We start from the raw sequence: 23,126 nt of genomic DNA, 5'->3' as shown, positions 1-23,126 counted from the left end.
GTTTTTTTGAAATTATCCATTGGCTTAGATTGAAAGATATTAATTCTCATTTTAAATGGCTCTACACTGAATTTATATTACTATTTTTATTAGGATTTCAGGGACCTAAAATATCTGAGGCCTAGGCACAAATTGTTTACAAGCAGACAATCTGTGGTGCAGACTAAGAAAATGATACACTTGAAAGATTCACAAACACAGCTCAAATTTCTTTTTCTTATCCTCACACCCGCCACTGCATTGTCTTAAAATTCTCCTCCACCCGATATATAATCCACTTATATTCGACCCATCAAAAAATCTAATACTCTAGTTTACTAAACATACATCACTAGTACTAGTACCACTACCATCCATCTATCATTTCTCTCATTTCTAAACTATGGCTACTGCAGTCAGTGCTGCAGTCTCTCTACCATCTTCCAGCTCAACTTCGCTTTCCACCAGAACGTCTTTCATTTCTACTGACAGACTTAGCTTCGCCAAGGTACGTATTTCTATCCTTTTCGGATATCATGTCTGTTGTTGTCGTAAACGTGTCAGTTTCGTGTCGTTCTAAAATTTACTAAATTTGATCGGATAAAACAAATATGTGAGTTTCTAAGAATGAAATATGTCATATATATGACATTCGGCCATATTTGTCTTGGCTAAGTACATTTAACGAGTTGTTTCGAATTCTCTGTTGATTCTGACTAATTTATATTTTTTTGGATTGGTAGGTTCCTTTGACATTTAGAAATGTATCCAGTGGGGGGAAACTGGTATCTATTAGAGCTCAGGTGACAACAGAGGCTCCAGCTAAAGTTGAGAAGGTTTCGAAGAAAGTGGATAAAGATATAGTTACTAATAAATACAGGCCTAAGGAACCTTATGTCGGTAAATGCCTTCTCAACACTAAGATCACCGGGGATGATGCTCCTGGTGAGACTTGGCATATGGTCTTCAGCACTGAAGGTGCGTCTAATCACATGGGCTTCTTACAAGTCAGGCATTCAGTGACGCCCCTTTTCTCTTCTATCAAGAGCAGGGGCTGATGCTACAGTGCCTGATATGTATATTTACCTGATATCTGTGATTTTGATTTACGTTTAAGTAGTAATCAGTTAAAATTTTGTATGATAGGTGAGATACCCTACAAGGAAGGGCAGTCCATTGGAATTATCGCGGATGGCGAAGACAAGAATGGGAAACCTCACAAGCTTAGGTTGTACTCTATTGCTAGCAGTGCCATTGGAGACTTTGGGGACTCCAAAACTGTAAGATTTTCAGTCTAGTTTCATACTTCATGTGTAATCAAAGATCATAAGGTTGTCATAGTAATGATTACAATTTCAAATGGAATCAGCTCTTATGCATGAATTATATTCAAGCTTTAACACACAGATGCCTCCCTGGAACATGATTATCAAGTTTCAATATTATATGCTGCACTTTTGAGGCATTCTATATGCAGTTTGAGCTAATTCATAACAAGATGACTCCAATATCAGTATTAGTTACAAAGAGTTATCTTCGTTCTCTGTTTCCCGAGGCTTAAAGTATTTGAATTTTATATTTTACAGGTCTCATTGTGTGTAAAAAGGCTTGTTTATACCAATGATCAAGGCGAAGAAGTTAAAGGAGTATGTTCAAATTACTTGTGTAAGCATGCAATTTATCTTTTGTTTGAGAGCACTTGCTTTTTAATAAATGATGATCGAATACTTGACTGTAATATGTTGTAGCTAAACATTTTCACCCTTATATATCCAGGTGACTTAAAGCCAGGGGCTGATGTTAGTATAACTGGACCTGTAGGAAAAGAAATGCTTATGCCCAAGGATCCCAATGCAACCGTTATTATGGTACATACTGCATCAAAATGTGATAATGCACTATATCACATTTTAATATTGCGGTTTCTCACTGTGAGTTTCAAATTTCCTGTCAATGATTGTTTAATTTATCATTTATAGCTTGGTACTGGAACTGGAATTGCACCTTTCCGATCCTTCTTGTGGAAAATGTTCTTTGAGAAGCATGAAGACTATGAGGTAGACTAATTTTACATTGATAAACCAACTACTTTAAATTTGTGGCTTGTGAGAATGGCTTAACAGTTTGACAAAAGAATCAAGGGGAATTTAGACAGTATAAAAGATACAAAAGCAAAGCCACGTAAAGAGCAAACCTATTTAGCAAAAAAAAAAAAGAAGAAGAAGAACAAACCCAGGAGCAAACCTTTCAGAAGAACTAGTAGTTTCATGCAAATTTTAGCTCCGTCTGTCGTGTATTTTAACCAGCATTAGACAAATGACTTTCACCTTAATCTGTGCAGTTCAATGGTTTGGCATGGCTCTTTTTGGGGGTGCCTACAAGTAGCTCGTTGCTGTACAAGGAGGTGAAAATTCTCTTTACTCAATACAAGCTCCATATTATCACTAAAGTGTTAACATCAGTCTTGCTGTTTTCACAACAGGAATTCGAGTTAATGAAAGAGAAGAAACCAGAAAATTTTAGACTCGACTTTGCAGTGAGTAGAGAACAAACAAATGCAAAAGGAGAAAAGATGTACATCCAGACTCGCATGGCAGAATACGCAGAAGAGCTCTGGGAATTACTTAAGAAAGACAACACCTTCATCTATATGTGTGGTTTGAAAGGAATGGAAAAAGGAATTGATGACATCATGGTGTCATTAGCTGCTAAAGAAGGTATAATTTGAACATAATGACTTCATTTCTTCACCCTCACATATAACGTGTTCTATTTTCTTGATCTTTCTTTTATTTCACGGATTATACAGGTATCGAGTGGATTGAATACAAAAGGTCACTGAAGAAGGCAGGACAATGGAACGTTGAAGTGTACTAATTTCGGGTTTCTTGTACAAATGTATGCCTATTCTTGAAACTTCACGCTCAATCCATATTTCACTTTTCTCTGCATTCTGTAGATAGTTAATCAACTTCCTTGTGACCCTTCTTTCTTGTATTACATTTCAGTTCTTCATTACTGTTGTATTGTAAATTGTTCAATGTCCTTTTCCAAAAAAAATTGTACTTTTGAGGGTCTGGATCATAATATATAGTTAAAATGTAGAATATAACTTCTTCGATCTCTATCTCCACACACACACTATTCTCATGGAGCATTAGCAGAACCCTTCTAACAGTTGTGGCATTATCTAACAGCATTAGCTACAGCCTATATGCAGACATGGGAACCATGTGATCCTAATAATTGTTGCATCATCTAACACAACTAGCATGCAGTTTTTGTGATAAGTTGAGATCCTTTCCATGTGTTCTTTCTCTTTAGTTAAACAAATTCAAATTTCATGCTTGATTTATCATGGTCTGTATATTATTTTTCCTTAACACTTTCAAGTGTCAATTTAATTAAATAATCAAAATGTTAATTTTATTTTCTCTCTTTCATAGTACACATGTAGTGCAAAGGTAATTTATAAAAGTGGATTCAGATCAAATTAAAATTTTTGAGTTTCCAAATGAATATTTTTCGGATCAAATCAATTTGTCATACGTGATAACCATAAAAAATTATACATACAAATATGTGTAGAAGTAAGTGATTAAAGTGTATAAACATCAACGTAAACATCAACATTTCATTTGATGATCATAATCGATTTTATGCGATATTTTCGCATAACCTATTTCAGTCTATTTCTCCTGACAATCTCCTTTTTTTATTTAGACTAATAAGTAATTATTTATTCACGAGGAATTATTCTCTCCCTGAAATGAGGAAAAAATCAACTATTATAAAAAACATCTCCAAACAATATCTTTTAAATATGAAAGATATCACAATTCGAAAATTATATCAGATTAAAATCAATTAATTCAACCTTTAACATAACTTATACCTTAAGTCTTGGGATATGCGATCTGATATCCAAGAGTTGAAAATGAATCGAAACATCTCACAAGCTCAGCTCCTTTTTTTTCATAAATCCCTAAATCCCCAAAATCATAGAAATCTTGTTAACCAAAATCCTCCTTTAACAATCAAAATTTCAAAATGTGGTAATCGAAATTTTATATTAACGTAATAATTAGCTTTCAATAAAAATAAGATAGTAAATATAACTTAACTCGACCATTCTTTGTCGAAGAAGTCTCATACATGTATGATGACAAGTCTATTTGTCACAATGACTTCCCCGAACCTTTTTATTTTTACCGTAAGTTCGAATGAACAATTTAACAAAGGTCGGAGAATTTGGAAAAACATAAGACCGAAATATTTTTTCCTTTACATTATCAAAATTAAAATAAGGAAGTGCTAAAAGAAGATCAAGATCTGATCATGCCTTAGAGTTAAAGAATAAAACTTGAAGTGAATACTCCCTCCGTTTCAATTTACATGTCCACTTTCAACAAAAAATTTTGTTTCAAATTACTTGTCCACTTCAACTTTCAATGCAAAATAATATTTCCAAAGTCAATTCTACTTCACATATCTCTTATTTATATTTGCTAGATCAATCTCACTCCACATATTTTGATCATTTAATGCAATTAATTTGTCAACATTCACTTTTCTTAAACTGTGTGATTTTTTTAAAATGGACATCTAATTTGAAACGGAGGTAGTATAATGGAGTATAAAATGTTCTAAGTAGTATGTCGACAAGTCAGATATTTAGTATATGCCAATGAGTTTAAATGACCTAGAGACAAACTCAAAACTGACCGCAAAATCACATTTGACATACTTCAATATAAAGTTGTTGACAAGTGTTTTTCTCTACTACAAAGTCATATCATAAACTTATTTTTGCTTATTGCAAAGTCATATATCGCAAACTATTAGAACTATATCATAAAATCAAGAAATGTCTTACACTAAATTTTAAAATGCTTGTAGTAAAGTCGAGATGTATACAAATTAAAGAACTTCACCATAAGTCGGGTAGTGTGTTGTATTATAAAGCCGGTGCATTCTTAACGGTTAAGTTTTGCCTTCTATGTTTGTAAGAATTATATATTTGTAAAGCTCTAAGATATAAACTGAGAATTCAGTCTTGAATTCACAGATTATAACTCTTCAGATTCAGTACAACCACTGGGTTTAAAATTTATTTTGGTATTTGCTTTAATCTTTGTCAACACATGCAAGAACATAACCACCATAAACTTTTCATACTTTCGAGAATCCAAATCAAATTGAGTAAAACAAGTTCAATAAAAATTGAGTAAAACCAACCCTTTTCTGTAGTGACTTAACTTTATAATATAAATATTTAGACTTGATGATATTTTTTTAGGGTAGCGGTCCACAGCAACCGATTGCTGTGGATGCTTTTTTAGCGCTGGACATGGAAATCCCCGTCCAGCGCTAAAAAAGCGCTGGACATATTAAAGTTTCAATATGATCCTAGCCGCTGGATATGGATTTAACGGCCAGGATATGGGCTGTTGGTTAACCAGTCCCTGGCAGCCGTATGCCAGGGACCTGGTCCCATTTTTTTATACCTAAAAAAGTTAAATATAACATATAATATATGTCATTCATTTTAGACCCTTTTGATAAAAAAATCAGTGTAGCAAAAATTTGTATACAGTTTTTGTATTTTTAGGATATGAATTTATGATTCTAGATTATTGATTTTGAACTATTCAAATCATAATACTGCGATAAGCTTTCTATTTCAGTAACTTTATAAATTATCATTTCAAATGTCACATTTTAGATTTTATTACCATTAGTGTGTTGATTTCAGTGTTGTTGTAGTTACTCTCTTCCGAACTTCAACAAAATCGAACTCTTGAAATTACAAAATTCAACAATCTAAATTCGATTCAAATAGAGAAAAAGACGCAAGATTGGGATAAAAAAATTGAACTTTTCAAGAATTCACATTGACAAATTTGGTATAATAAGTTCATCTTTATTAGATGCTCATACAAAAAGAAAGTTTGGCAATTCGATTTTTTTTATCACCTATTTGAGGAGAGCGTCTCTTGAATATAAAGATTGAAAAGAGTTTGACTATAAGACCCACTTTTCAAGAAAAATCAATTTTGTATTTAAATTTATATTTGAAAATGTGATATTAAAAAAAGAAGAAAAACTTACACAAGATATCAAGACATGTATAGAAATCCTCCCATAACCGTGATAGATTAATTTTTATATGAACATTAACTTGTATACATAAATCTCTTATTTATTATTTTTGTAATATAAAAATATAAAATTATAAGTGAATGATATAAAATTTTATTTCTGTACACAAGACTTCTCTATAATATAACTAAATATATACACCGAACACTCACATTGTAATCGAGTTAATCAAGAATTGAGTAATATATAATAAAGACATGATCATATGAATCTTGAATATGTATAAAATTACTCGAATTTGGATCAAATTTATACAGATACGAATTTTAATTATATTTTTTTCTGAACCGGTTGTGAATCAAACTAGAATTGCTCATTGTCACTTTGAGCTCGGGTTTTCTATCACCTGCTTGATTGAGATTAGCAGTCGAGTGCAAAAATAAAAGGTGTGTGAATATAAGACCTATTTATCAAGCAAGGGCATTATCAGAAATCAAAAAAGAGTTCAATACCAATTTTTTATTTTTATCGAAGGGCAAATAAAAATATATCAACAACATTAGACTATTCGTGGTGATGATTATTGGGAAAATATATAAGAAGTTATATCGAATCCAAATGTCTAGAGGGTCTCTTGATTAAATATGAAATATGAAATTGAATCTCACGCACCTTAACGTGCATTGAACAAAATAGAGATTAAGAAAAACCAATTTGGAGATATGGTCATTTTTTTGAATCATACTAACTAATGAGCTAATAAATTTTCATAATTTTACAACCACTTGATGAAATCTAAAAGGAAGCGGGTAAATGATAATAACGAAACCGATAATTAATATTGATTCGATAACATCACAAATGATAATTACGGATTCCTATTGATGAAACTTATGATATTAACATTTTGGTTATTCGATAAAAAAAAATGATGTATACAATCGTCATGAAACAACTCTCCAAGATATTGAGTGTAAAAACCAACACCTAACTATTAATTTATTCATTTCATATCCAAAGCTAAAATGACTTGCTTAATAAATAATTTATTTATTTCATACTCAAAAATTAAAACAGACTTTAAAAAGAGGCTGACTATGTTGGATAAATTTATTTATTAATTAAATAACATATACTTTTCATGATAGTTTAATAAATAATAAGAACAAAAAAATTTTAAAAATTCGATATAATTTAAAAGAATATGAGTAAGATAGTGAAGAATAATGGTCCTAAAAATATTAGTTCGATGAAAATTTTATTTTTCATATAAACATATGCATGTGGAAGGTATATAATTTTATATACAACATTTTCTTTCTTTTTCTTTCAAGAAAATGGAGTATGTGTTATCATGATTTTAATAAATTAATAATAAATTATGACTTTTAATATATTATAGGCGATTTAATTTTTTTTGCAGAGTCTACTGGATATAAGATAAAATATCATTGACCTGGTGTAGGGTCCTAATGATATAAGCATAATTTTTTAAAAATCTGATGGATTATAAAGAAATATCTAGAATAAACAATATCCTACAATTTTTTTAATATAATCAGATTTTAATGGACTATAAATAATATTAATTGAATGTTATGAGATTTATAACAGTAATAAGAAATTATAATTGAATGTCATGATATACGTTAGAATGATTTAAAATCCATTAAATTTAATATAATTGAATTTCAAAAATCCAAGAAAATCTGAATAGAATATACCAAACTTAATAGCAAAAATCTTCTTTTTTGGGCGTTTTTATATTATAACACAAGAATAATAAGAAAAAAATACATTGCAGTACAGCAGACGAATATACGATAGTATTGAGAAGGGTGTAGAGTGAACGAGTATATTAGGGGAGTTTGGGACAACAAAAGAAGAGCAGAGAGCGCCTCTACACATATTTTTTAGGGTTTGTTTGTTATCAATCATCAAGCTTAGACCAATCTCAATCATCAATGGCGGAGGAGGTGCCTAGATCTGCCGGCGTTGTGCTCCGATTCAACGATCAGAAAGGCTTCGGTTTCATCAAGCCCGATGACGGCGGCGACGATCTCTTCGTTCATCACTCCGACATCAAATCCGACGGCTATCGCACTCTTTTCCCCGGCCAGTCCGTCGAGTTTTATGTCCTTTTGGATGATAACAAGACCAAGGCTGTGGAGGTCACGGGGCCGAACGGATCTCCTCTCCAGCAGAGGGGTTCGGGTGGGGCCCGCGCCGGTGGTGGTGGTTTCGGTGGGGCCCGGGGTGGTGGCGGGTTTGGTGGGGCCCGCGGAGGCGGTGGCGGTGGGGAGTGTTATACTTGTGGGAGGCTTGGGCATATGGCTAGGGATTGTGATGGTGGGGCACGCGGTGGTGGCGGAAGGGGCGGAGCTGGTTATGGTGGGGCCCGTGGCGGTGGTGAGAGGGGTGCAGGTGGGTATGGTGGGGCCCGTGGTGGTGGAGCTGGGAATGGTGTTTGTTATAATTGTGGAGGGATAGGGCATATGGCGAGGGATTGTACGAGTGCTCGGAATGCGGCTGGTGGTGGTGGAGGGATTGGAGGCGGGGCTTGTTATACTTGTGGGGAGCACGGGCATTTGGCCAGAGAGTGTCCTGTTGGTGCTGGTGGAGGCGGGGGCGGCAGGGGTTATGATAGGTTTGGAGGCTCTGCTGGAGGAAGGGGCTATGATAGGTTTGGAGGCAACGGTGGAGGAGCTGGAAGGGGAGGTGGAAGCTGTTACAACTGTGGTGAGCCGGGGCATTATGCTAAGGACTGTAACACAGTCCGAGAATAAGAGTGTTTAGCGATCGTTTGAAACGGTGGTTATCTGTTTACTTTTTGTTTGTTCTTTTGATGAAATGAATGATGTTGCGTTTTTAGATTTTTGACTTGGGTATCATGATAGGATAGTTTTTTGGGGTTTATTGGGGATGATCCATTCATGTTTATATACATATCTTGGTCGTGGTATGGATATGGCTCTTTGTTGGTTGGCGGGTTCAGTTACTAATAACTGACATTATGAATGAATTTTGTTATGGATTATTTTTCATCATTGGTTTTTTCATCATCGGTTTTGCTTGTGTGCTTGATGTTTATATTTATTTCTGTTTAGTAGATTTTAGTCGTAAATGTTTTGAATGCTGTTGGCTTGTTGTTGTGTTGGGATTATGCTTCAAATCTATTTGTTGTTGATGGAGTTCAGTTGTAATAAGAAAAATATGCTATTCATTCGTATAGGGGTTTACTTGTATATTGCCTACATGAGCTTACTCAGAATTGTTCGCTTCTTCATAGGCAGCAATTAGAATGAGTCCTTAATTTAAGAAGGTTGCAAAGTCTTAATATTTACATTATAAAGCTCCTACTTTAGAGGAAGGAAACCCTTGAATATATAACTATAATTGGATAATTGCTTTTTTAATTTTTCTACGGATCTGGGTAATTGTGTTCTAGTTCTCTACTGCATCTATAAGACATTGAGGTAATTGTGGAAAGGTTATTTACAAGTAACTTATCAGCCCTATGGCTTCATAGCTTCGGCTAAAGGCGCCATTTAGGATTCAGTGATTATGATGATGGTTGACGAGTTTGAGTAATTAGACCTAATAGACAAAGTTGTCGACATAAAGTGTTAAAGAGTCGTTACACGAAGAATAATTTTTTCCCTACAATCTCTTGAAGGCCTAAACTAAATACTTGTGTTAAATTAAGGTCAAATATGTGTATATATAGGGATTTTTTATCTGGAGAACAGAGGTCCAATTGCTAAATGAGGAAAATGTGTAGTTTGGATAAACCTTGGTGGTTGTAATTAAGGGATCACATTTTACTGATAGAGATAAGCAGATAATCTAGGAATGTTTGGGACTTTGGGTTGTGTTGTGCCAGAGTTTTATGGCTAATATCCTGTGATGGCAATATAGACTTGTCCGTTTTCTTTTGAGATGTTTCACTGGGTTGTAAAACTGGTACATACTACTGTCATGACTGTTTCATGAATTCTCTTATTATTATGACATTGAAGCAATCTTCTTGTTGGAGTAACTATAAATATGTTATATTTATGTATTCTAGCTGTCCTGTTACCTGTGCAATTTTTTGTCATCTTTTGTATGTCTTACTAATTTGTTTAGGTCTGTGGCACAAGGAGTTCCTTATTGTGGGTTGCAAATTGGATGTATGCTTTATTTATGTATGGGATAGCAAAGCAAATATTTTATTTGAACTATATGTGAGTTACTTATTGTCTTTTCTTTTGTAATATATTAATGATATGCTTTGCTGTTACATTTATGCCCTAGGCATTCCTGAGTTCTTAAGTTCACCTTTCCTGTACAAAAACACCAGTCTTAGAAGCAACTTAATTATCAACAATTTGATGGTGCTTGGATTCTATATCTTGTGGAAAGAATGGTTTTCATGTTAATACAATGTTTTTGTTCATACTTGTTATGAGTTTTACCTCACTACATTCTATGTTGATTAGAATTGGATATTACTTCTTCACTTATTCTTCAGCAGTTGATGTTGCTAACAATCAATGGCTGGTAGATTTCATTTAGTTTTGTCTATGAAGGTAACTTCTTTATCTAAGGTTTTGTTATGAAGATAACTTCGTTGTCTGAGGCTGTTTGTATGCATGTGTGTTGATATGTTACGGTGACTAGTTTCTCTTAAATAAGATGATCAAATGAAATGGATGAAGAATGCAGCAAGTTTTAAACTGAGATTTTCCAAAATTATAAGCTGTCATGCTAGATTTTAATTACGGCATTAGTTGTTTGTTATCATGAAAGAAATTTTCTGGCGGCCCTAGGCCTTGACATATCCGTCCTCTTTTATGCTGGGAGGCTTAACATAGCATGCTGCCACAACTTTAGTATATAGAATGTTAAGCTGACAACAAATATCAACTCTTTAGCAGTTCTGTGTGACAGTTCAAGTGTATTTTATTACATATCCATTCGTTAAATGAGATGATCGGAAGGAGTTGTAACTCTGATAGGTGAAGGGTTTTATTGACCAAGTACAAGGGTGTTTTGTTAGGATTTCACTTGAGCAAGTCTGGCAATGCAAAAGTTGCAAACTCTAAACATGCAAGCAAGCGTCCTCTTGATCTGCCCTTTCTTTCTTCCCGAGGTGCATTATACCCTACAAATATAAAATTCTCTGAAAAAGATTTTCATCAAAGAAAATTTATTATCTAGCCAAAAGACGCAAGATGTTTAAATAATGGAACTTACATCCGAAAGGGTCAGAAAACCTGAAACCAAGAAAATAGACAATATTAGAAATCATCAACATAATATACTATCTGAAACCGAAAGGGTCAAAACACTTTAATAAGTCTAAAATCTATCTGATTGCCCCATACAGGTCACAAGCATGTATATGGAGAGTGAGTGAGATGAGCTCCATTTATACTTTTCTTGAACATGTGGCTCATTTTGGCATCAGCACGTTTGTCTGGACAACCAGCAGCAACTATATCATCACTTCTTCCTTTTCATTGTTCACAACTACATGCACTTGAAACTTGTTTAAGGAATATCAAGTACTCCGACAGTCCAGTTTATGCAAAAACTCCTAGAATGCCACAATACCAGTATGAACTGATAAAATGAGCAAGTAAATTAACCATTAATCGGTATATAGCTTCGTCTAAATGTACAGAACACTAGATCAAATCAGCTAGCCAGCTAGGGCCTGGGCAATATCTGAGACTGCTTCTACACACCAAGTCATCAACAAATAAATGAGTTAAGAGCAAGTACATAAACCAAATTTGTCCTATGGAGCTAGAAACTAGGCAAGGGGTGTTCTTTTAGGATGCAATAAATGTTTGATTCGAGGAAACAATTTCCAGGTACAAAGAAGAATTGGTACAATATAAAGTGATTCATCGAGTAATTTTGATTAAATACGGATAGCAGTGATCCTTGTCATAGTTGGGCCATGAGTCATCTCCTCTTACAAAATCCTGATGTTGTCTCCAGATTTCTGTGTCATAGATCTCATCGATGCTATAATGCAGACCAATCTCTTTGACTTCAGCAACAAATTTATCAAATGTGTCACCTCTTTTGGGACTGAAGAAGATGGCTGTAGAGGGACCCTCGCTTTTCAACAAGTTCACAAGAGTTTGAACAAGGCCTTTGTGAAATTCTGTAAAGAAAGTGCTGCACGTGACAAGTTGATGCCAATATTACATATAAATCACATTCCGTCATTATATAATGAATTACCATAAACCTGCTTGAGCATTGAAATATACTGCCGCAGTTTATACAAGTTAATTTTTCATTATTTATGTTCTCTCTATGCAGTTTAGGAGACTAAATTAACGAACAGTGATTCTAAGGCAAAATCTGTATACTGAATTCATTGAGTGCAAATAACTATATTAGTGCTCTTTCAAACACAATAAAAAGCTAGATTTGTCCCGACTGGTACTAAGGGATATGCATATTATATAACAATTTTAGCAGCATCACTTCGAGACGTAATAATTATAAACTCGAGCAAGTAGTATTAGAATATTAGATACATGTACTCGCTACTCATGTCTTCAGTTCTTGTTATATTGTAATGACTTTGCTTTTGGATCATTATCTTTGTTTAATCTATTCAAATTAACAAATGAGGCCAGTTTTCTTTTTATATATTGTGTATATGATCTATCAACATGGTGGTTAATAAACCTGTTTCCATAAAAGGCCAACAATTTGGTAAAGAATAAATCTTGAGCGACGGTAAATCTACTTGAAAGGAAAGCATTCAAGTCTTAATGCTGAATACCACGTAGATTAGAGCTTAAAAACTGGGTTACATAAAAGGAGATCATTCTGGAGCTAAATTAAAAATGAAGAGTTTCTTGCAATGGGCTCCAAGACTTAAATAAAAGTCTTCTGGAGGACAATATAGAGAGAATCCAAAAGCAAATGAAGGGAAGTATTAAAATAGAACATTTATAGAAGGAGATACTTGTTAATAACAGAGAGAGTTGCATACACACACATACACACACACACACACGCGTGTGTGTGGTTCGGTCTAGGCTCAAATCATGACCAACTCAAGCCAACCGGTTTTTGGAAAATCCCAACTCAAACTGCAACCATTTAAAAAATCCTTAAGGTTAGACGGATTTGTCAGTGTAGCCCAATTCATTTTGATTTGATGTACCCATGTTTGATGTATACTTGTAACAGTATTTAAAGAAGAAAGAAATATGTTAGAGTGAAGTAGGGCCAAAGTGGTGGTAAGGGTGCTCCTACTGCCAGGTGAAGGTCTAAAGTTCATTCTCCCCTACCATCCCCCAACACTTAAAAATATATAAATTATTAAGAAAATATTGTGTTTGAGTAACTTACCAGTCACTAGCCACAACAATATCGAATTTGTTGGAGATGTCTGATATTTCTTCCTTGTTCCAGTGAAGCATTAAAGACTTTACCTTGCTAGGGCCAAATGCACCAGAATTGGCATCAATGTTATGCTGAATGTCTGTATGTTAAGAACGACCATTCTGTATCTAGAGAAAGCAAATATAGAAAGATCTCTGAGCCAGAATACTATAGACTAAAGAGTGTAACCGCCACATTTAGGACAGAACAATTAACTTCCAAGGTCGCAATTATATAAAGAAAGCATGCTGAACATTAGAGATTGATTGGAAGATGAGAAGGGGGGAAAAAAAAATACACAGTATTAAAAATAAGTTTACCTCCTTAGTAACAGAATGAAGCTGTACATGACAAAGTGAAAAGGATACAATCCACTACTTGGGGATTTCCGTCTGATATTACAACTTCTGAAGCTTCAGTCGCCATAGCAACAACCAAACCAGCTAACCCATATCCTGATCCTAGTTCAATGACTGTTTTGGATCTGAAGAGAGTATTAAATGGTGTATTAACATTAAATACATGCAGGCTTATACAGGTGTTCTGAATCAGTTTAAGAAGATGGGGGCACAAGTGGAATCATCAGAATTACATCCAAGTAAAAGGTGAGATATAGTGCTTATATACCTGAACATCTCTGCATGTGACAAACAATAATACGCAAGAACTTCTTCTGATGGCCAGGGACCTATAGGAGTAGGTAAAAAGTGAAAGAGCTAAGTACATATTATACACCCTTCCTCTGTCTATTAAACTGGGACTAAAGCATATGAAGAGAGAGAGCACAGTAAATAGATTTTCATTCATATTCGTGCTCCCAAGTTCTGAATATAAAAGAAAAACTGTCATAACTTTAAATTTAAAAAAAAGGGATAAATTAAGGATTGCTGGTTAAATTATTCTTATTGATCATTTTCCATCCATGTCCTTTCTCTACATCCTCTTCCTCTATAATAGTAAAAAGCTTAGGAGCACCGAGCACGTTACTCAAAGAAATTTCACCTCAGTTTATTTACTTCCATTTGCTTTCCTTCCTCAAAACCCCGTGAGCTAACACGTTCACAAATGCAGCACAAAATGAGACTTCCCCCACCCTAAGCTTTTATAATTACATTCTTCCCTAAATTCAAAACCTTCCGTAAACTACTACAACAACAGAAGTACACACTTCATATCAAAGGAACGAACTTACAAACAAGACCCGTGTTGTCAATATCATATCTGTTGCATATCTCAAAATCACCAAGAACATCAAAACTGCTAAATCTCTGACTACACCACACAAGTTAAAACATTATCAATAAATCAATCTAACCGCAATCAAAACACCATCATCAAAAAGGTACCTAATTAAAAGAAAAAACTTACAACAAAAAGAGCTTAGGAGCATTAGGTACAGGCAATGTATAGCAAAAACAAGCAGCTTCTTTACTGTCAATCAATGATGATGATGATGATGTATCGTTTCGATTTTCGATTAAACAAGACGGTATTAAACTGAATCCATGGCTAGTCTTCCTAGAAACACGCTCAATCCCAATCTCAGAATTGTGTTTATCTGCCCAGAAATACTTTATTCAATCACAATAACATAATCATATAATAATGAAGTATTACATACAAGTGTGTGAGTTATTGTGTGATTATGTGAGAAGTGAGCTAACCAGTGATGTGTGAACGAGGAAGAAGAGCACGGCGAAGAATTGTCCACCGGAGAGTCGATGCTTTTGGGGCGGCGCCACCCTTCTTTTCCGACATTTCTTTTTTATCTCAGTTAGGCAAACATTAAAATTTGTTAATGTGGTAGTAAACCACTTTAGTTTTATCCAGTGGTATTTCCTTGTTTTGGTTGACTATTAAAACACTTGTATAGTGAAAATAAATTAGTACTGCTCCCTCCATCCCACCCAATTCTTTACATTAGATTTGGACATGGAGGTTGAGAAATATGTATAATGTAGTGGAAAAGAGAGTGAAAAGTGGGTGAAGTGGTGGGACCCATTAACTATTTTAGGAAAGTTTTATAATGTAAAGAAATGAGTGGGACGGCTTAAAAAGGAAACCGTAAAGAATTGGTTGGACGGAAAGAGTATTAGTTATATTAAGTTATTTAGAAATTTATGTACTTTTTTGACGAGTTCCTATTCAAATTGATTCAATAAAATGCAAAATTTAACCGAAAGAATATTTATTTTAACCAAAACGAGGTTAGAATAATTTAGTTTATTTAAGAATATTCAACTTAACTTTATACGGAAAAAACTTGGCCCAAAAAAAAAAGGCTATGCAAGCTAAAGAGAGAAGAGGAAGAATAGGCTCATTGACTGTTTTACTACAGGTTCAACTTAGTGCAGCATCTGTACTAGATTTCATGTTCTGGTGGATCTTTAAATAGAGCTTTCTTGTTCTCACTGCTAGTATCATGTCCAGTGACGGAACTAGAGCAAATATCGAAGGGGGTCCAACACAAATCCTACAATGCAAGCAAAGGCCATAACCACGAAAACAAGCCTATAGCAATGTGATCCACTGCAGGTATTACCACCTTGGGATGACTCAGTGGCCTCTGAATCATAAACATAACCAGCTAGCAGCCCGGAAAACAGAAATGAGCCTAATGGAAGATTAAGGATAAGCACATTGTACATTAGGCCGAAATGTTTTAGTCCGAATAATTCAGATGCTACTGGAACTGTGACAGCTAAACGAACTCCGTAGCAGATTCCTACCACAATTGATCCCATGTAAAGGGAGCCTGGAAATGCAAGAGCCATGCAAATGTATCCGGTGACCATTAGGATTTGAGAGGCCGCGTTCCAGAATGGCCTCGGAGTTGAATATTTCCTGTACATCAGTTGCGTTAGATCATATAATGTTGTGATTTTTTTGAGAAAGGATGATTTGTTTAAGTAATTTTACCTGATACAATGTTCAGAAGCCATGCCTGAGATAATGCGGCCAAAGAATCCCCAGATGCTTGTGAGCGACACAAAAATGGATACGTCTGCATAACCAAGTGCTCCTCCCATTTGTCCCAAATTGTTGATCACACACATTCCTGTCCCAACCCCGCAAAGAAATGACAAAAATAGTACCCAGAAATCAAATGTCTTCAATGCCTCAAAAATAGTATGATCCTCCCCAATCAGAGGCTTTTCCTTGACCTTAGCCATGTCCTCCATAATACTAACGTTCTTTGCTTCGTTCTGAATGATCAATGGTTCACTAATGGTACCTTCAACATCGGAAGTAAAGCTTGGTTGGGCTAATAAGAAGTATGCAGGAACAATCAGAGGTGCAACCAGCAGAACAAGTAAACCAATGGCAAATAGTGAAGATATATTCGGGCCATGTTTGCCTGTGACATCAAAGGCTAACAGATAAAAGGCTACTGTAAAAGCAAGAATGTTAAGGATTTTAAATATAAGTGGCTGTTGCTTTTTTTCAATTGAGCTGGGCGGCACTTCTTGAAGAAACAATGCAGCTGCAACACAAATGATGACTGGGATGATTGCTAGGGATAGCAAGAAAGAGGATGGACTCGACGAGAAAAGGGCTGTTGATAAATCAGTGAATATAGCGGTGCTGAGGCCTAAATAGCCTTTGAGGATGCCAGAGACCGGACCTTGGTTATTCTTGAAGTTTCTCATACAAGTCACTAGAACTGCTGTGTTCATCCATGTGGTGCTATTTCCTCCCAAGCAAAGAAATATAGACATCTGCTTCACAAAGAATTGTTGTTTGCATTTGTTAAGATTAGATGTAAATTAGCAATTAAATCTGCAAGTAATATCATATAATGCAAAATAAAGAAATAATAATAATTACCTGCCAATAAGGAAGTGGACTGATATGCTGGCTAACGACAAGCCATTGGACACCATATCCGATAAGCCCTTCTACTGCTCCAATCATAAGTATTACTGAAGTGGGAAAGCGATCAGAAGCCAGACCAGAAAGAATTCCAAATGCCTTCCCTACATCTTTAGCAACAGAGAGATTGTTGAGTTGCAGCTGAGTAAGAACCATGAGGGACTTGAGAGCACCGGAATAGTTTGAAAATGTATAGTTGTTGCCAGCAATTGCCTGTATCCAGATTGCAGTTACAAATCCTAGCCATTTCTTGGCCGGAGATACTGTAGCGAGAGATTCTAGTACCATTACAGTGTCTACAAAAATTTTGAAATAACAAAAAGTAATCAGTGATCACCAAGACTATGAGTTCTGAAACTGATATGGAACTTGTTTATTATATATAGCCTACATTAGTAATACACTAAGGGTTTTGGTCCCTGACATCTGGTTGTCAGGGAGGCTTTATCTAACACACAGCTCTATTACCATCAGATCTATATCTCAAGGGTCTTCAGCGGAAAGGAAAAGTTCCTATCTGCGGAAAATTATAGCGGATACTTAAAAAACAAAAGTTTTAATCTGGACCCTTGAAATATAGATCCGACGCCCCTGAGAGTGTGTGCTAAATAAACTGTCCCTACAACTGGTTGTCAGGGACCAGGACCCATGCACTCCTAAAAATAACAATGATCATTAAACTTAAGATAATTATATGTTAAGTACCATTGTTTTGCAATACCATGGTAGGAGAATTGTGGATTTGAAAAACAAGTGGTCCCTTTGAAGTTCAAACAGATTAAATAGACTTCAAAATCAATAACAACTGTCAAAGATGAACTATTAAACAATCTGCAACGCCTTAGTCAAGTTGCAGATATTAACTCAATAACCTATTTCCGCGGCATATAATGCGTGGAACTGCTGTATTATTAGTAGATGGTATTAAGCATTTATTATCTTAAGCCGCTTAAGCCATGCCACTAGACCCTGGAACTTGAGACATTGCGGCACAATGCAAGTCGGAACTTATCATCGAGTAATGATTAAACTGAGAAAACACCCTTATAAAACCAACTGCTTAAGAACAACTTGTATAACTAGTAAGATAAAGATAAAAACTGAAGCAATAATCAAGATGTATCTGGAAGGTAGCACATTTCATTAAAGGTATACTCTTCAATAGCTGTTTATGAATACAACACTACTGTTTGCTTATGAAAATGAATATAGCACATCATAATACTTTGAAAGAATTTGTATTATTTACAAACTTTAAAAACACACAAACACAATGGCGTGCTTTTAAAAGACATATGTGGAGGCTTTACTCAGAAAACTGGGCATCCTTCGACAATAATCCCTTTGGCGGTTGGGCAAGAAGCCAGAGGGCATCCATCTGGTTTGTTTCCCCACCAATTGAGGCTAATATGTTCCATATCAATACAGAGATACAACAGAACTCCCATAAAGGCTAGTCCAGCATCTAGTGAGCCAGATAGTACATAGTTGTAGCGACTCCACCAGTTCCGGTAGTATCTGAAAGCAATAAAACCGGAAAGGAAAGCAATGATAATCCAGCTCGTGTAATTGACAGCGGTAGCCGGGGGCATATTTATAACACCACCTAATATTACTGGTGCTGAGATAAGTTTTATCCAGTGCTGACTGGGGAAGGCCTTGTGGGCAAGCCAAACTAGAAGAGGAACTATTGCTCCTGCTAAAAAGAACCAGTTAATAGCAGAGTAATACCCGAGATTCCCAAAAATTCTTTGAGGTCCGATAAGTCCCCAGATAACCGAGGCATCATAGAACACATGATCGCCTGGGCACGTCCATGGGCTGGCTGGGGAAAGCAAGGCCCTGTCACATATATTTGGCACAGTGCTCATTAGCCACCACGCAGTTCCTAAATGCACTAATGCTGATAATAGAGAACCAACTACCTGAATAATAAGATCGTTATGTATAGATCAATCTGCTGCTGATGAATGAAAATATATCAACAAAGCCAAAGAAGGTGAAGCAAAACTAACCGCGCCATTGAGCAAAAAAAAAAAACTAACCTGTGCCATAAACATCGATCTAGGTGGTATTTTCATGTAATGTCCAAGTTTAAAGTCTTGCAAAAAGAGGAGCCCTTGTTTCATACTAATATATCCATACACTTTGAAGCACATATTAGCCACAGGGTAACCTGGATACAGGTAACCAATGATATACTCTGTGATCACATTCAGGCCTGGAGTCTGTGGATGAAGAAAAGATTTAGGAGTAAAAATAATTTTTATATCAACAACTTAAATAATATCAAGAGTTCAAAGTTGAAAACTGATCTCGCATAAAAACTTAGAATGTACACACTCGGTCAGGCAAGAAGCAATTATGTGTAAATACTGTATACAGCAAACATTAACATATATCTTTTGCAGCTAAGATGGTGGTAACCTTGGTTTTGGTCCTTGAGGACAAGGGTTAAATCCCTTGCTTTGGAATTATTTCTTTTTCTGAGAATTTTTGTTTCTTTTTCTTTCTAGCATTTAACAGAACACTTCTAGATGCATTTTTTTCTTCGAATTTTTCATTCTTTAGCTTTGTAGTGGAAGCAAACATGCCGAATAAATAATCCCAGACTACAAAAATTGTATTGATTTTGTTACTAACTATTTTGCCCCCTAATTTTAATCTCTGTGCCCGTCACTGTTTACAAGTCTACTGCAGCAAATGCATCATAAGTATCTCTAAATATGTATAAACAACTTTCAGAGCACAATAAGTAAAATGTGACATAGAGTGATGGCGGTATACCTGATTAGTCGTGGCAGTGATGATCCCAATAGGTAGGGTGAAAAAGAAGGCAATGCCACATGCTAGCAAGACACCCCACCATGGTAACTGGAGTTGGGCTTTGTAATATTCACATACAAATATGGTTGCTGCAATGTTTGTCAAGAGAATGCAAGTGAACCACCATTCTGGAACTTGCTTGTACTTTCTCATAAGCCTTGTGTGCACGTCCATATGTTTCTTTTGGAAAACGGACTTGCTCTGCTGCCATAGTTCTCTAAGACCTTGTAAATGTGAGTTAGATAGTATATAACAGGGTAGTTGCTCAATAAAGATAGCCAATTATGTAGGTATGCTTACACAAATAATGAAATAGTATATATTACTAAAACAAAAGCAATAATAAATCACCAATAGAGATAATATTTTCAAATCAAAATGAGCAAAATTTACTAAAACAAAACATCACAAAAGCAATTTTCTTCCATGATATCCTCCACAAACTTGCAAAGCCAGAAGATATAGGGTATTGAAAAAGTATAATCTGATTCACCAGAAAGATAATGTAAGATTAACTTGGAAGCGCAATTTACCTTCCATGGAAGAGCAAAACATGGACAACAGTGGCAGTGAGGCAGGCAAAGCTTACAGCATAGGTCATAACAAAGAAGGAGCTTAGATAGAGACGACCCTCTTGCTCGTATGCCTCCAAGTCAATGTGGAAGTTTGAGTCTATAATACCAGAAATATTGTATTGTTGGCCAGTAATAGTGAACAGATCGTCCGAGAATATGGGAAATATCTTAGCTTTGAAAAAATTGAATGAGTAGATGAAGGGGGTAAGAACATATGTGATCATAACAAATCCAATAGCAATATTCACAGTAGCAAACCATGGGCTGGCAAGTGGACTCCCAATATAAGAAGAAATGCTCGACCAATCAAGTCCAACAGCACCAATTCCAAGACCATGAAGTCCTGAACCAAGTTGTTGTGCGATTACTGAATTGGGAAAGACCCAACACAACCAGGATATGGAGGTAAGCATTGATATAAGATATCCTGGAAAGACATAGTAAGCAAAGCTACAGATGAAAGCAACCAGGAAGAACTGGTTCCTAGTTAAACCAGCCTTTACCCTCCTCTCTTTCTCATGTAGTGCCCTGTCGTTTTTATCATATTAACCACAGATACGATAACTTAACTAGACTAATAATATAAAGTGTGATGGTAAGCTAGAAATCATAGAACTTAACCAATCTTATGAACAAGTATTGGCAGGTAGACTGGGATTCATATGCATAACCAAGTTATATCCTCTCTCCTAGTAAGCTCTAACTAGCACTAATTTCTTTCAGAAGAAATGCTGTTCCATTAATCAACCTTTGGAAGTTTATTTCTTAGATTCTAACACTGATTTATTACATCACCACCCACAAACTGTTAACTTAATGTCTGTAGTAAAATAGCGTGATTATGCAACGTATTCAAGTAGTCTAATCTATGCCTTCTTTTGATATTACACTACTTCTGTAGATTCTTATGCTAGTTAGTTATACACTTGTTCTCTTGTCAATTGGTAGTTTTGAACGAGATCCCTTGTAATATCCAGAAAATTCAGAATTAATTCATAGATGACTCGAGGTGACTTATTTATTAGAATTCATTTCCTTAGAACAAAACAGGTGACCCCTAACACAAACATTGAGATACTTGTAACTTGTAAAATACCTGAAAAGCGAGACTTGTACAAGATTTTGCGGCCACCACATAGCAGCCGGCTCCACCAAGTACCTCCTAAAAATCCCCGCCCATCCAAACCCCAACACTTGAGTCGTGACAATCACAATCAACGACACCCAAAACGTCAGCTCCTTCTTATAAAACACCTTCACCGCACTAACAATATGAATAGCATACGGATTCCCCGCACCAGAGCTGGCAAAAATAGTAATCAGCACATGCTCCTTGACATTAAACGGCCCCGGATTCAAACTGAACTCAAACCTCCCGCCTTTGAAGAACACTCGATCAGTTAAAGTGGCGGCCATCAAGTGCCCGAGAGGCACCACAGCTATCTGAGCCGAGATAGCCGATATGGAGAGCGGCTCTCTCCGATACCAGAAGAACTGGTTGAGAAATGATAGCAGCACACATGCTATGAGTCCGAGTATCCATGTCCGAAAAGTGAGTTCCGGGAGAGTGGTGTCATCAGTTACCGGAACTGTAAGGGCTACTTGCTCGATCGGAGAGTTGTCAATGGAAGGTGGTGATTCAGAGGTGGAAGCAGAGGTGAGTTTAGTCTGTTGGTCAACTGCATAATAAAACTAGTTAGATAAGATGATTAAGTGTGGATTAATAGCATGAATGAATGATTAAGAGTAGTGTAATGAAGAGGGAAGAGATGATTACTGAGCGGAGCTGTAAGAATTTCATCTTCTTGCATCTTTTATCTGGGAACTAAAATTTGAATGGTCTCAAGGACCCAACAACAATAATATAGGAGGAATCTATTATGTTCTTTTACAGGAGTATATGTACAGCAAGCACATGAGGACGACTTTGAACTTTGGTTAAAAACAGATCTTGTATTGGGACGTAATTTCAGACCACTTACACTCATTCAAATTGGTGTCTTGATTAATTACCAAAAAAAAAGTTGGTATCGTACTTTTTTTTTTAAATGGTGTCGTACAGTAATTAATTCTACTCCACTATTCGCGAAATACCAGAATTTGAGTTTTTGTCTGAATTTCATTTATTTTTATTTTTCTAAAATATTAAATTTTCATATTTAGATTGTTATAAACAAGAGGAAAAATATATAATCATATTATTATCTAAGATAAACGAGTTCATTTAATTTGAAATTAAAAATATAATTTTTTAATTAATTACTTATGTTTTTAGCTATGACATTTAAGCCGAACACGTGGCTGGTTTTCAATTGTGGGGAAGATCAGAAATGTTTTAAAATAAGTTCTAACATAAAATTAAAGATATTC

At 35.5% G+C, this 23,126-nt stretch overlaps 5 protein-coding genes across 5 annotated transcripts; 2 read left to right on the top strand and 3 right to left on the bottom strand.

The window, feature by feature from the left end:
- Positions 1-280: 280 nt before the first annotated feature.
- LOC108228168 (ferredoxin--NADP reductase, leaf-type isozyme, chloroplastic) lies at positions 281-2,994 on the top strand. The gene is made up of 9 exons (XM_017403679.2): positions 281-487; positions 723-957; positions 1,126-1,259; positions 1,566-1,644; positions 1,756-1,847; positions 1,959-2,036; positions 2,321-2,383; positions 2,462-2,696; positions 2,789-2,994. Exons 1-9 carry the CDS (start codon positions 383-385, stop codon positions 2,854-2,856), a joined length of 1,089 nt encoding a protein of 362 aa, XP_017259168.1. The 5' UTR covers positions 281-382; the 3' UTR covers positions 2,857-2,994.
- Positions 2,995-7,888: 4,894 nt separating this feature from the next.
- On the top strand, positions 7,889-9,128 carry LOC108224938 (cold shock protein 2). The gene has a single exon (XM_017399703.2). It carries the CDS (start codon positions 8,046-8,048, stop codon positions 8,865-8,867), a length of 822 nt encoding a protein of 273 aa, XP_017255192.1. The 5' UTR covers positions 7,889-8,045; the 3' UTR covers positions 8,868-9,128.
- A 2,577-nt stretch (positions 9,129-11,705) lies between these two features.
- Positions 11,706-15,312, bottom strand: LOC108227503 (calmodulin-lysine N-methyltransferase). Its single transcript, XM_017402681.2, has 7 exons — positions 15,147-15,312; positions 14,851-15,040; positions 14,675-14,754; positions 14,110-14,170; positions 13,851-13,966; positions 13,450-13,582; positions 11,706-12,255 (listed from the first exon to the last, which is right to left on the bottom strand). The coding sequence occupies exons 1-7, from the start codon at positions 15,238-15,240 to the stop codon at positions 11,976-11,978; spliced, it is 954 nt and encodes a 317-aa protein (XP_017258170.1). The 5' UTR covers positions 15,241-15,312; the 3' UTR covers positions 11,706-11,975.
- A 60-nt stretch (positions 15,313-15,372) lies between these two features.
- Positions 15,373-17,701, bottom strand: LOC108227504 (protein NUCLEAR FUSION DEFECTIVE 4). Its single transcript, XM_064079499.1, has 4 exons — positions 17,311-17,701; positions 16,402-17,201; positions 15,952-16,326; positions 15,373-15,916 (listed from the first exon to the last, which is right to left on the bottom strand). Exons 1-4 carry the CDS (start codon positions 17,641-17,643, stop codon positions 15,823-15,825), a joined length of 1,602 nt encoding a protein of 533 aa, XP_063935569.1. The 5' UTR covers positions 17,644-17,701; the 3' UTR covers positions 15,373-15,822.
- A 774-nt stretch (positions 17,702-18,475) lies between these two features.
- On the bottom strand, positions 18,476-22,742 carry LOC108227502 (oligopeptide transporter 7-like). The gene is made up of 6 exons (XM_017402679.2): positions 22,534-22,742; positions 21,853-22,435; positions 20,715-21,284; positions 20,143-20,398; positions 19,401-19,583; positions 18,476-19,280 (listed from the first exon to the last, which is right to left on the bottom strand). The coding sequence occupies exons 1-6, from the start codon at positions 22,565-22,567 to the stop codon at positions 18,666-18,668; spliced, it is 2,241 nt and encodes a 746-aa protein (XP_017258168.1). The 5' UTR covers positions 22,568-22,742; the 3' UTR covers positions 18,476-18,665.
- Positions 22,743-23,126: the final 384 nt, after the last annotated feature.

Source organism: Daucus carota, chromosome 6 (assembly GCF_001625215.2).
Source record: "Daucus carota subsp. sativus chromosome 6, DH1 v3.0, whole genome shotgun sequence".
In the NCBI taxonomy this organism is placed as follows: Eukaryota; Viridiplantae; Streptophyta; class Magnoliopsida; order Apiales; family Apiaceae; genus Daucus; species Daucus carota.
This window is presented reverse-complemented; position numbering and strand designations above follow the sequence as displayed.